At 41.1% G+C, this 14,673-nt stretch overlaps 1 protein-coding gene across 1 annotated transcript in view; it reads left to right on the top strand.

The window, feature by feature from the left end:
• Positions 1–14,673, top strand: part of FNBP4 (formin binding protein 4) — a gene marked incomplete at its 5' end in the record, with an annotated part of 62,678 nt that overhangs the window by 32,759 nt on the left and 15,246 nt on the right. The window contains 5 exon segments of the mRNA XM_006157851.3: positions 2,746–2,879; positions 3,862–4,049; positions 12,784–13,100; positions 13,225–13,369; positions 14,594–14,673. The exon segment at positions 14,594–14,673 is cut by the window's right edge and continues 6 nt beyond it. Coding sequence (XP_006157913.2) covers positions 2,746–2,879; positions 3,862–4,049; positions 12,784–13,100; positions 13,225–13,369; positions 14,594–14,673 — 864 coding nt within the window.

The raw sequence follows: 14,673 nt of genomic DNA, 5'->3' as shown, positions 1-14,673 counted from the left end.
TGCCACAGTCCTGTCTCCATTTCTTCTCTTTGTTGGCATTTGGGCATCTGTAAATACACAGCGTGGTATCTTTTTCTTTCTTTCAAAGAATTTATTTATTGGGACCAGCAGATGGTGTAATGCTTACGTCACTTGATTGCCATGTGGTCCGCTGCAATTCTAGTCCCAGACCCAGTAGCTTAAAACACTGAGGGACCAGGAGATGGCATGGTGGTTTAGGCGCTGGACAGTCAAATGGCCGACCATAGTTCAAGTCCTGGACCTGGCAGCTTGTTTTCTCACTTTCCCTTTTTTTCGCTTCAAATTTCATTTTTAGAGAACTACTTTATTTAACATTCATTCATTCATTTTAACTTGACCAGAGAGGGATAGAAAGAAAGAGAGAGGAGGAATGTGAGAAAGCAAGCCACCAGGTCCAGTATTTAAACCATATGGGAGTCCAGCATCCTTACCCATCATGCCCCCTGCTGGCTCTCTGTTCAGATTCTTAAAATAGTGATGATAATGAATGAAATAAAATTTAAAATTGTTTTTTTAAAAATTGAAAAAGCTGACACTGGGTGCATGTGCATGCACACCCACAATCCCAAGCGTAGAGTGTAGGAAAAGGGATTGCAGGATGGCCATCGCTTCTGGAAGTGATTTCTATCTTTTTATCTCTTTCTTTCCAGCAAGCATACCTACTCTATAGCAAAAAAAAAAAAAAAAAAAAAATCTCTTAAAAAAGATAGTTTATTAATTTTATCATTTACTTATTTATTTTTAGTTTTGTTTGCAGTCATCAGAGAGAAAGAGGAAAAGTGATAAAACAAGCTGCCCGGTCTAAGATTCGAACCACAGTAGACCGTGTGGGAGTCTAGCACTTCAACCACCACGCCTCCTGCTGGTCCCTAAGCCTGATATCTTTTTCAAATCCCTGGGTATGGAATTTAAACTGTGCCTTTGGCAATGTGAGAGCAACTCCTTTAACCACCCTGCCATGGGGCTGGCTCAGTTGCCTGCTTTAGTATAGAGTTTTGTCCTAACAAATTAAAATTGTCTTCATAATAGTCAGATAATGTTGAAAGTACTCCATGAGAGTTAAAGCATCGTGAACCTATTTTTATAAAAACTCAAGGTCTTGGGGCCAGCAGGTGGCATGTTGGTTAAGAGTGTTGGATTCCCACATGGCTGACTGTGGTTCCAGTCCTGGACCTGGCAGCCTGCCTTCTCACTTTGTCTCTCTCTTGCTCTGTCCCTCTCTGGTCAAAATAAGTTAACTAAAATAGTTCTTAAAACTGAAAAACACAAGTTTTGAGTTCTGTGTGTAACCTGCATACTTTACAAAATGGCAAGGTAGTATGAGGGAAGAAGCTGACTGATTTTTCTAGAAGACTAAACCTTTAGTTCGTTCGTTCGTTCTTTCTTTCTTTTTTGAGAGAGAGAGGTTTTCGCCATAGGGCATATGTGCTCGCCAGAGAGTCAGAAAGGGAGAAATCATCCCCCGGGGAGGTGGCCACACCCGGGGTCCCTAATCCTCCATTCTCCTCTTGAGATTTTGGGCACAAACGTACACGCACCCAGTGTGGGTTTAAACCACTGGGTCTGTGACTTGAACCACGGTCAGCTACATATGGGAGTCCAGCAATGTAGCCATTACACCATCTACACCATTACCGACATTTCTGAAGTGAATTAATTATCTATGAAAACATCTGGGGACCAGCAGTGTGAAGCTGGCAGTGTGAAAACATACTGGAGTTTGGTCTCAAGTTTTCAGAATCCTCCAGCACAAATAAGATTTTATGGACTGTCCTCATAGTATAACAGTTAAGGAAGCTGGATCCGAAACAGCCATCTGGGGCTCAAATCTTGACCCCATTGGATTAAAAAACTTTGTGTGCCCAGAATCCCTACAGATTGGAGAAATAGGGAAGGGATTGTGTTATGACCATGCTCTCTTGTGGGGAGTACTTTTTTTTTGTCTCTCTGGTAAATGCATACAAAAAAAGAGATCATCATGGGGCCAGCAGGTTATGTGGTGGTTAGGGCACTGAACACTCCCACATGGCCAACTACAGTTCAAGTGCTGGACCTGGTGGCTTGCTTTCTCACTTTCCCTCTCTCTCTCTCTGTGTCTCTGGTCAAGTTTAAAAAAATAAGTGAATAATTAAGTAAATTTAAATAATTCCTTTAAAAATATTACTATTTTAATTGTCAGAGATCATATTTGCTTGCCCATATAGAAGGAGAGGGAAAAAGCACACACACAGAAGCAGTGAGATGTGGTTGGAATTCCTTCTCCATTTTTCCATCTTGTTGGGGTTTTGAGACTCACACAGTGCTATCTCGTGAAGCGATTTTTTTAAGCAGCTGGTATGAGGACTCAAAGCATGTTGTCAGCCATGTAATATCTAGCTTCTTTATCCATTGGGCCATGGAGCCAGTCACCAAAAAGATTACTTTATAAAATTTAACATTGATGGGACCAGCAGGTGGCATAGTGGTTAAGGTGCTGGACTCCCACATGGCCGACCACGATCCGAGTCCTTGACTTGTCAGGTTGGTTTCTCACTTTCCCTTTTTTTCTCTGTGATTCTCTCATCAAATTTTTAAAAATAGTAATAATAATATCTAATATTGAATTTCTTTTCCTCTTTACTCTTCTGTCAGAGTTTAGCAACACAGCCTTGGAGAATAAGACATAAGTTCCTTTTATTTCTGTTTCTTAACTTAGTAATATCTTTATTTTTCTGTTGATTCTAGACTCGAATTGCTGACTGGCGGGAAGGGGCTCTTAATGGAAGCTACCTTAAACGAAAACTTCAAGATGCAGCAGAACAACTAAAACAGTATGAAATAAACGCCACTCCTAAAGGCTGGTCCTGCCACTGGGACAGGTACGCACTCTTCTCCCCTTTTCACCTTTCACCTTTGACATCTCAGACATGATTTGTGATCACCACCGCCTGCCGACATGACAGCCTGTCTGGAGACTGAGAACAGCTGCAGTTAGCGGTGCTGGGCAGGCACAGCGCCGTGAGCAGAGTCTGAGCCAGCCACAGTGGAGAAACAAAAAGCAATGTTTACAGTGTTCCATGTAACGGATTTTTTCCCAAGATTGGACAAAGCCAGTTTTTACTCTCCAGAGTGTTGCACGGAGTAGGGCGGGCTTGGGGGTTAAGCGCATGCGAGAGCTCTGTGCGCTTTACAGGACCTCTGGAAGCAACTACTCCTGATTAACCTCGGTGAAGTTAAGGAAAACTTCGTGACTGAAGATGTGAATGAAGAACAAGATTACTATCCTCTGCCAGCAGGTCAGATGAAAACATTTCTTTTTATATTTGGCTTTTCTTGATTTTTTTTTTTCGTTATTTGAAATCTTTGCTCTTTTATTTTTCAGCTCCCAGATCCTCTCCCTCTCTTTAGCTTTCACTGTGTTTGGTATCAAGAATATGAAATGTGAATTCCACGGTCCAAGAGGGGAAGAGTCACCTTTCACAAACTTCGTTGTTCTCTTCTTTGGAAGGGAAATTAGTGTTCTAGGCGATTGAGTCCCTTCATTAATGAAACTTGAAACCCTGTTACACATTGGCAAAAAAAAAAAAACAAAAGAAAAAAGATGTTTTCTGTAACTCATCTGTTGGAGTCAGAGGGCTCAGGGCTGTATTCACAGAGCTGCTGGCAGTGCAAATAGCTTTGAATTATCCTTGGTTTTCCATCCTCAATTGTCAAAGCTCTTTGTTGCCTTTGTGAATAGCAGTCCATTAAGAAGAGGTTCGTCCCTGTGAGAGCAGACTGCTGTCCTGGGACAGGACCAAATGGAAGTGTCTTTATAGGGGAATGGGTTTTAAAACATGTGTTTTCTTTCTTGTAATTTAGGGATCATAGACGGTATTTCTATGTAAACGAACAATCGGGCGAGTCTCAGTGGGAGTTCCCAGATGGTGAGGAGGAGGAAGAAGAAAGCCAAGCACAAGAAAATAGAGATGAGACTATTCCTAAGCAGACCTTGAAAGACAAAGCTGGCACTGACTCAAATTCTGCAGAAACCTCTGAGAATTCCACAGGTGGGGCAATTTACAAACTAGACTAATGGAATGGTACTGATTTTAGAAAAAATAGATTTGTGCTAATTTATATTGTAAAGTAACAAAATTCATATAACCTTCTAATTGAAAAAACAGTGGCATGAACTTAGGGGGGGAATGGAAATCGTGTTATACCTAAATTAAGTCAATAAATGGCTGGAAATTAGCATGTGCCCCTTTTTTTGGAGAGGTTTTTCGCTATAGGGCGTGTGCGCTCGCCAGACAGACAGAGACAGACAGAGAGACAGAAAGCGAGAAATCACCCCCCAGGGGGGATGGTCACACCTCAATCCCCTCTCCTCCATTCTCCTCTCAGGATCTTGGGCACGAACACATACGCGCCCGGCGTAAGTTTTAAGCCACCGGGTCCGGGACACGAACCACGGTCAACTACGTGGGAGTCCAGTGACATAGCCATTACGCTAACTGCTGGTTCCCAGCAGTGTTGATTTTTCATCACTTGTTAACTTCCTTCCTGAACTCACTAAGAACTACAGACAATTATTTTGGGCCCACCTATCAGAATAGTGATAGTTTGGCTGATATCTGATGGTTGTGCAAATCTCTAAAAATGAATAGGCATACCATCAACTTACATAAAGTAAACGATATGAGCTTTAACTACTCCATACCCAACTAATTCACAAATATAATCAAAATCATTCTGTCATGAGGGTATCACAGCACGAAAAAAAAAATAAATAAAATAAAATTTAAAAACCTTTTTTACTATGGTTAACCCCTGAGCTAAATTAGAAATGTGACCAAGACAAGTGTTTAAGGCAGCTGGATCCCACATGGCGAAAGTCCCAACCCGGTCTTTTGAGAAACACACCAGGCAATGTGTGCATGTGTGCCCACACTCCTGAAAGGAGGAGATACAGAAGGGAAGGGATTGTGGTGTAACCATTCCCCACGGAGGGTGCTTTCCTCTCAGGAATTCCTGTCTCTGGACATCACATAAAGGCTAACAAAAAGGGGGAGAAATTCAGCCATCTTTAATTGCACTTTTTAGTTGCCCACAAACTTTACACAGCTTGAAAAACATGCTGGTGTGTGTGTGTGTGTGTGTACGTGTGTGCGCGCGTGTGTGCGCGCGCCCAAGATCCTACAAGAAGGGAGATAGGGAGAAAAAACCATTGCCATGAGATTTTTTGCCATAAGGGATGCTTTTTCACTTTCCTTCTGTTTCAGTGTCTCCAGTGAGCACATGCGCCCTCATGTAAATTTTTTTAAGGATTACTTTATTTAACTTTATTCATTTATTTCACTTTCATAAGACAGTGACGGAGGGGGGCGGGCGGGAGGGGGGAGGTAAGAAAACAAGCTGCCACGTCCAGGACTCAAACCTCAGTTGGCCATGTGGGAGTACAGCAGCGTTAACCACCACTTCATCTGCTGGCCCAACCCCTCATATAAATAAGAAAGAGAAATAGTATGGTTCATCTTATTTAGGTACTCTTAGATAATTCAGTTTAGTTATATACATACATTATTTGAAAATAGACTTTCCTAGGTTCCTCACTTACTCTGAAAATCTGATAGGTCTTCAAAGACACACAACTCGATTGCTGTGTTACAACAAGGTACATTTTTCCTCTTTCTAGATCCATCTTTCTTGACAAATGCAGTCAATCATAAAGCATGGTCAAAAGATTGATTAACAACCTTTTGATCTTAAAATCTGTTAGCTGTATATTAAAGTGATGGTATATGAAGGCAAAAGTCTAGAGTAGCTTCTAAAATAATAGACCTTTCAAAATAAAACAATAAAATTTGTAACATAGAGAGCAAAGAGCTGAATTCTTTTGTCTTCTGCCTATCAAAAATGATGGTTTATATTATTTTGCTTCCCCAGTGGTAGAAAAGTTCTGGTAACGTACCAGATGAAACTAGTTATGTACCAAATAAATAGCCTACAGAGCATCATTAGATGCTCTTGAGTTCAAAACCACATACAACTCTTGATAATCTTGGAACATAGCAGAAAGTAGTTTTCTCCTTCACATTTCGGAAGTGTACTTTGAAATTACAGGGTGGTTACCTTGAAACTAAAAGTGAGAAATCACCTCCTAGGTGAGATGGCCACGCCACAATTCTTCCTCCACACACTTGGGATTTTGGGTACGCACACACATGTTGTTGGCCATGCAGGAATTCAGTACCTTGACATTGTTTTTTAAAGGAATTATTTACTGATAGTAGCTAATGAAGTGGGAAAGCTTTATAGTGATATTAATAGGCTATTTTCTCCCTTTGTTGATAACTCATGGGGTGCATACTATGTGGTAAAAAGACAATATTGAGGGAACCAGCAGTTAGCGTAATGGCTATGTCGCTGTATTCCCACGTAGTCGACCGCGGTTCGCGTCCCGGACCCGGTGGCTTAAAACTCACGCCGGGCACGTGTGTGTGCGTGCCCAAGATCCCGAGAGGAGAATGGAGGAGAAGGGATTGCGGCGTGACCATCCCCTCTGGGGGGTGATTTCTCGCTTTCTGTCTCTCTGTCTGTCTCTGTCTCTGTCTGGTGAGCGCACGCGCCCTATAGCGAAAAACCTCTCAAAAAAAAAAAAAAAAGACAATATTGAGCCATTCTTTTATGATTAAAACAAAACTAGTTGTGCTACAGGGAAAAGTCCTTGATAAAACGAGCCTAATTTGTTTGTTTCTTTGTTGTCAGAGCTTTTGTGGGGTATTTTTTGTTTTTTATTTTCTTGTCATGGGGTACGTGGTTGTGGGAGGGAGATGGGGAAAGTGAGAAATCACCCTCTAGGCAGAGTGACCTTGCTGCAATTCCATCTCCATTTTTGTCTTGGGACTCTGGGCATGAATGCACCGTACCCAGTGTGACTCTCAAGTCTGGGACTCATACCACAGTGGGTGATGTGACAGTCCCACACCTAACCCACCACGCAGCAGCTTGGCCCCAAGGTTTGTGAGATGTAAAAGCAATACCTGATCACTGTCCTAAGCTGATAAAGAATTTATATTATGTGTGTTATAAAATGTAACACTTATTTAAGTATTGGCTCAGAAATTACTGAATCTTTGCTTTCCTTTGAGAGAGATTTTTGCTGTAGGGCACATGAGCTCGCTGGAGAGACAGAAACCAGGAAATCACCCCCTAGAGAGGAGGATAACTAGGCCACAGTCCCTTCTCATCCAGCCCCCTTTTGGAATTTTGGGCACACACACATGTGCCTGTTGTGAGTTTTAAGCTGCTGGGTCCAGGACTCAAACTCCCGTGATGTAACCATTACACTGTCTGCTGGTCCTCTGAAACCATCTTTTAAAGAAAAGTCTTGTACTCTGACCAGCTGAGGAAATTTTCAAGTTCTAGTTTTTATTGTTGCAGTGTTTATATTTTGTATAGTGTATCTAAAGATAGGGCAATACTTCAAGATACCTAGCATGGCTGTCTTACTGATCTTGTGTGCATTGGGTTACATAGAATTGCTTTTTCTTTCCCTGTATTTTTTTTTTTTTTTTAAGGTTTTTGGCATAGGACACATGCCAGGTAGAGAGAGAAAGAGAGAAAGTGGGAAGTCAGTCCCCAAGTGGAATAACCACATTGTAGTCTCTTCTTCATTCTCCTCTTGGGATTTTGGGCACATACATACATACATAAAGTGCTTTTCAAGTTGCCAGGGATCCAGGAATCTAACTACAGTTGGCCATGTGGGAGTCTATCACCTTAGTTTTCGTGCCACCTGCTGGTCCCAGTGCTTTTTCTTTTTAACATCAGTAGAACTGTTACATACAACTTTTTTTTTAGGGATTTTTTTGCCATAGGGTGTATGCACTTACCATAGAGAGACAAAGGCCGTGAGAGGAAAGGTGAGAAATCACCTCCTCCCCTGGAGGGGTGGCCACACTGTAGTCCCTTCTCCATTCTCCTGCGATTTTTGGCATGCACACACATGCTCTAGGGCATGATTTTCAAGCCATCAGGTCTGGGTCTCAAACCACGGTTGGCCATGTAAGAGACTGACGCTTTAACCACTGTACCACCTGCTAAACCCCTATTACATAACTTTTTGCTAGAAATGGCTGAACTGGCCTTGAGATTAAAACTGCTGAGCAATAATTTCTTTTTGTGGGGACAAAAAAGTCTGTCTATAAATCGAAAAAATCCCTAAGAAGAAAGTTTATTGAGTTAAAAAATTTTATCCCCATACTGTTTTATTGTTAAGCTTATAGTTTTTAAATTATTTGATACATGGTAAAAGCTGTGTATATCATTTTAATCCCTTTAGACTTCAGACTGAAATGTTTTCTTAAGGGACACTAACATAGGATTAAATTTATAAACAAGGAGAACTATCATTGTAATATGACATTTAGGGACCAGCAGTTAGCGTAATGGCTACGTAGTTGACCGCGGTTCAAGTCCCGGACCTGGTGGCTTAAACTCACACTGGGCGTGTGTGTATGCATGCCCAGGATCCCAAGAGGAGAATGGAGGAGAAGGGAAGGGATTGCGGCGTGGCCATCCCCTCTAGGGGGGTGATTTCTTGCTTTCTGTCTCTCTGTCTGTCTGTCTGGCGAGTGCACACGCCCTATAGCAAAAAACTCTCCCAAAAAAATAATTAATTAATTTTTAAAGATATGTGACATTCGTGGATATTTCAACTAGGATTTCTTGAAGTTCTTTGTATTTAGACTAAAAGAGATAATTATCTATTGTTAAGAAAAACACAGCTTTTATGTTTTGAGTAAATTTAGCTTGAGATTTAAGTGTTTAGCTGTTCCTTGTTTGTAGCAAAATTTATCAAATCTGCTTTAATCTCAAATTTACATTAAATTGAGTTGTTTTGGATTATCTTTGCTGGAGTTTATGAACTACATTGTTACTTTTTGAAATTATTTAATTTTATGTATAACTGTTGTTTAAAACATGCTATAGGGCCCATGGGCTGAAAGAGGGAGAGAGAGAAATTGAGGCACTAGGACTGAAACTCAAACTGTGGTTGGCCATGTGGGAGTCCAGCACCCCTCCTGCTGGCCCATAAAGGACATAATTAATCTTGAGTTAAGGAATGGCTATGTCGCTGGACTCCCACGTAGTCGGCCGCGGTTCAAGTCCCAGACCCGGTGGCTTAAAACTCACGCCCTATGCGTGCGTGCCCAAGATCCTGAGAGGAGAATGGAGAAGGGATTGCTGCGTGACCATCCCCCCCGAGGGGTGATTTCTCGCTTTCTGTCTCTATGTCTCTGTCTGGCTGGCAAGTGCATGCACCCTATAGCGGAAAAAAAAAAAAAAAACTCAAAAAAAAAATTATTACTATGTTTCTTTGAGTTTCTTTGTATAACAGCACATCACCATCCTGAATCTGTTACATTATGTTTTTAATGAAAAGCCTCTGGAAAAAAAATTTTTTTTTTAGAATTACTTTTATCTAAGTTAATTTATTTTAATTTGTCCAGAGAGGGACAGAGCGAGAGAGAACAAGCACTCTGCCAGGTCTAGGACTGAAACCTTGGTCAGCCATGGAAAGTTCAGTACCCTTAACCACCATTCCACCTGCTGGCCCACCTATGAAAATTTTAATATCTGACATTTATTTATTTGCCTACCAGATATTGTTACTTAGCTAGAAGGAAGATTAATCCTGTGACCAACAGATGGCATAGTAGTTACATCACTGGACTACTGGACTCCTACATGGTCAACTGTAGTTTGAGTCCCATACTCATTGGCTTGAAGATCACGCCAGGCACGTGTGCATCCAAGGTTCCAGGAGAAGAATGGAGGAGTAGGGATTGCGGCCTGGTTATCCCCTCTCCCCACCCCACTCCCCGGGGGATGATTTCTCACTTGTTCTGCCTCTATGGCAACACTCACCCTATGGTAAAATAATAAAATAATTTATTATTATTATTAAGATATTAATATATTATTATTAAGATAATAATTAATTCTTTACCAAAAAGGCAGGAAGATTAATTCTTAAATAAGTAGCTGATCTTCAGTGTTTATTGTCTTAGTTCTTAAATAATCTTCATGTATTTTCATGTAGTATAGGCTGACTGACAATAACCAGGCTTTATTTGTCTAAAAGATAGTGTATAAATTCACATTAGATGTGGCCAAATATAAAACTTGAATCCGTTATTAAAGTCTTCTTGCTAAACTGATTTTATTGATTTCTTCTAAGAGCAAGAGAGACCAGAGACATAGACAGAGACAGAGAGGCATAAAGCACTCTCCAACAGGATCCAGTACTGCAGTCTACTTCAAGCCAGGTTCCCACACCATGGGCAAGACACTTGTAGGCCCAGTGTACTCAAGGCAGTCTCTGGACTTGGGTTGATATGCAAAATGTCGTTTTACTCCTGGACCCCTATTTGGTCCCTTTGGTGAACTTTTTTTCAGTGCCTTTTTTTCTTAGCAAGTAAGCAATATCTCGGAGCAGTTAAAGAAAGAATGTGAATTATCTTCTTAAAGTTTTAGACAATGTGTCACCTTAGTTTCCTAAAAAGTAAAGCTACTCAAAATCCATGGTTCTTGATCACTTTGCTTTTACCTGGTTGATTTGCCAAAGTAAATAGCCTTCTCCTTGCCTTAAATCTTTTCATAATTGAGCACCTATTTATTATCATTATTATTTATATTTTTGCCATAGAGAGCATGCAGTAGCTGATAAGAGGCAGAGAGGAAGAATGTGAGAAATCAGCCCCCTAGAGGGGTGGCCACACCAAAATCTCTTATCTATTCTCGGGATTTTAGGTGCTTGCGCACACATGTGCCTGGCATGATTTTTCAGGCTGCCAGGTCCAAGATTCAAACTGCAGTTTGTGTGAGAGTCTAATACTTTAACCACCACAACACCTGTTGGCCCCAGTTGAACCCCTATTTCACTTTTTTTTTTTTTTTTTGAGAGGTTTTTGCTATAGGGCTCATGCGCTCGCCAGACAGACAGATTGACAGAAAGCAAGAAATCACCCTCCGGAGGGGATGGCCACACCGCAATCCCTTCTCCATTCTCTTCTCAGGATCCTGGGCACACACGCACATGCGCCCGGCGTGAGTTTTAAGCCACTGGGTCCGGGACATGAACCGTGGTCGACTACATGGGAGTCCAGCGACATAGCCATTACGCTAACTGCTGGTTCCCCCTATTTCGCTTTTGACCATGAAATTCAGCAGGTGACTGCATCTGGATATCTAAGTGAAATTTATTTGAATTGAAATTTCTAAAGCTCCTGAATGCCTAATATTTCACCAGGACATCTTGGTAAAATAGAAAGTTCTAAATTAGGAGTCAGACATTAGCTCTGTCTCTAATCTGGCTACTAACAGCCCTATGATCTTGGGCAAGTGAGTTCCTGCCTGGGTTTCATTACCTTTAATATGAGATGGAACTGGGTGATTTCTCATGTCTCTTCTACTCCTAAATTCTATGATTTTTAGGGAGAAAAATCCCCTTCAACATTCCAGGATATATATCTAATAGTCCCATATATTGTGAAACTTCCCCATTGACGATAAAGAGGGATGGGGAAGGCTACAAGTAAGTATATCCTGTTTTCTCTAATCTTTAAAGCTTTTCCCAGCAGAAAAAGAATAGTAATCATAGGTGGCTTTTGCAAAATTTGAGGAAAGCAGATCTCACAGCTTTTCTATTGGAATTTCTTAACTTAGACTTTAGGTACAGCAATTTCATACACTGTACATCTTCAAGCATCTTTTATTTTCCTTTCATAAGATTTCCACTAGAGACCACATGCACTTGCTGGAGAGAGAAGGGAATGTGAGAAAGGGGGATGGTATGGCCACTTTACAATCCCTTCTCCAATTTCCTCTGGTATTTTGGCATGTAGGCACACATGCCTAGGATGTTTTTCAAGCTGCCAGGTCTGAGAATTGAACCACAGAGTCAGCCATTATCCAGAGCATTAATTACCATGCCAACTACTGTCCCTCAAACACCTCTTTTTAAAATCTGATTTACCATTAATCTTGAAGATTTGTCCTCAATTTTACTTTTCTCATCACAAAATTTTTAAATACCCTCCCTAACTCGTGTAGCTATAATTTAGCAAAGGAATGTCATTTACAAAAGGTTGTGATGAACCAGAGGTCAATAGCACCTTGTAAATGGAGATTTAAAATTCAGTGACCCAAATATCAAATGGGTAGAATTTTTGTGTTTTTATTGAGTACTCTGGGTTACCACCCCCACCTATCTATCTAGTTCATTAAAAAACAAAATACATGTAACTAGTTTTGCAGATGCATACCATTGACTCACTACTTCACTTTTGAAATTTAAAAAAATACTAGAGTATTGTCTTCCTAAAGTATATGTTGAAACATATTGTTTGAAATCAACAACTATAGTTTCGGGTGACTGAGTTTCTTACTGAGTCAAAGTAGTGTTCTCCATTTACTTATCCATAAATCTGGACCCAAGAAATAAGACCAGTGTAATACAGCTGGGAAAAGTACTAACTGTTCAGCTCATAAATTTCTGTTTCTATGGCCGTCATTTCTGAACTGAGTTGTTTAATATTTCAGTGACATCAACGTGGAATAGATGCCTATGGATGAAATTTGGTGGGGGGAAAGGTGAGCTAGTTACTGCAGTTTGAAACTACTTTGCACACTACAAGGTTTCTATTGATGTTTGGTTCTGTTAATCACACATTTCTGTGAATGTAAAATACGGAGTTTTTGTCTTTTTCCCTGACTCTTTAATTGTTTTCATAGGTTCTCTTTGTAAAGAATCTTTTTCGAGTCAAGTTTCTTCATCATCACTCATGCCACTTACTCCATTCTGGACCCTCCTTCAGTCAAATGTGCCTGTGCTTCAGCCTCCATTACCCTTGGAAATGCCGCCACCCCCACCTCCACCGCCAGAGTCTCCTCCTCCGCCCCCACCTCCTCCTCCCCCTCCTCCCGTGGAAGATGGTGAGATCCAGGAGGTGGAGATGGAGGATGAGGGAAGTGAGGAGCCTCCTGCCCCAGGAACAGAGGAGGATACTCCCTTGAAACCTTCAACACAAACCACAGTTGTAACTACCCAGGTGAGTTAATACTCTGGCATTCTCAGTGTTTTGGGGAACTGGAGTCTGATTGATGTGGTTTTTATTTTCAAAGAGTATATTAAATCAAGGTCTTTAGACACTGATAAGAGTTTTTATGTTTCAGAGTTCTGCTGATTCTACCATCTCTAGTTCTCCTTCCACTAAAGCAGTAAAAAGAAAAGCTACAGAAATGAGTACTGCAGTTGTTCAGAGATCAGCCACCATTGGTAGTTCTCCAGTACTCTATAGCCAGTCAGCTATAACTGCAGGTAAGTATTATGACAAAAGTATGGTTTTCTTTTCTTTTTTGGGGGGGCGGGGGAGAGGTTTTCTCTATAGGGCACGTGTGCTCGCTAGACAGACAGAGAGAGACATAGAGACAGAAAGTGAGAAATCACCCCCCAGGGGGGATGATCATGCCGCAATCCCTTCTCCTCCATTCTCCTCTCAGGATCTTGGGCATGCACGCACACACACCCGGCGTGAGTTTTAAGCCACCAGGTCCGGGACGCGAACCGCGGTCGACTATGTGGGAGTCCAGCAACATAGCCATTACGCTAACTGCTGGTTCCCAAAAGTATGTTTTTCTCAGTGTACTATTTCTTTCTTTGTTTCTAGCAATTAGGTACCATAAATTGAAAAAATGTTAAAGACTTTTGATTGCAAAGATTGTTTCTATGCATTTTTTCATTTGTCGTAAACAAATTAACTATTCGGTATGCATCCTTCCAGATTGTTTTTTATGCATTTACATACATCAATAAATTTGATGGTTAAGTACCTAAATGCTAATTTGTTCAGAAATTATTTTGCTAACAGCAAATATGCCCTTTTTTTTTTTTTTTTGAGGAAGATATACATTGGTATCATTTCCTTGGTGATCTAGCCCCCAATTTTCTTCACCCTCTCCCATTTTTATTTTAATTCTCAGAGGGCGCGTGTACTCGGTGTGAGAACACCCTCAAATGGGGCATGGTCATGCCATGATCCTTTTCTATTTTTCCATCCTCTTGGGATTTGGGGCTTGTTACACACATTTGCCCAGCATGTTTCTCAAGCTGTCGGGGCTAGGATTTAAACCTCAGTCAAACATTCAGAATCTGGTTTCCATGACCACTAGGCAATAGAACTAGCCCTCCTTTTCCTTCTTTCCCTTGCTTCTAGTCTTCTTACGATATCCTTTTTTCTTTTTTTCCCTTTTTTTCTTAAGTTTACTCATTTCTTTTTAGAAAGAGAGATGGTGGGAGTGAGGGAAAGAAGGTGAAAGAGGGAGGTACACACACACCTTTAACAAGGGCTTTATGTCATGATCCACCTCCAGCCACTCTGAATCTCAGGCATGTGTACTTGCTTCCAGAGTGCACACAGAGAGGTGGGGAAGCACTCAGTATCTGCCTACGTGGCTCAGCATCGTGGAACATTATGTTACTCTTGCACATCGTGGTTGGCTACTATGCCCTTTTTATAATACCATTCTTTGTTTTCTGTGTTAGGTCACCAGGCCACAGGAATTGGACACCAGCCTACAGGGATTGGACATCAAACAGTGTCAGTTAGCCACCCAGCAGCAGGA

The sequence above is a fragment of the Tupaia chinensis genome, unplaced genomic scaffold (genome assembly GCF_000334495.1).
Source record: "Tupaia chinensis unplaced genomic scaffold, TupChi_1.0 Scaffold000561_1, whole genome shotgun sequence".
Taxonomy (NCBI): Eukaryota; Metazoa; Chordata; class Mammalia; order Scandentia; family Tupaiidae; genus Tupaia; species Tupaia belangeri.
This window is presented reverse-complemented; position numbering and strand designations above follow the sequence as displayed.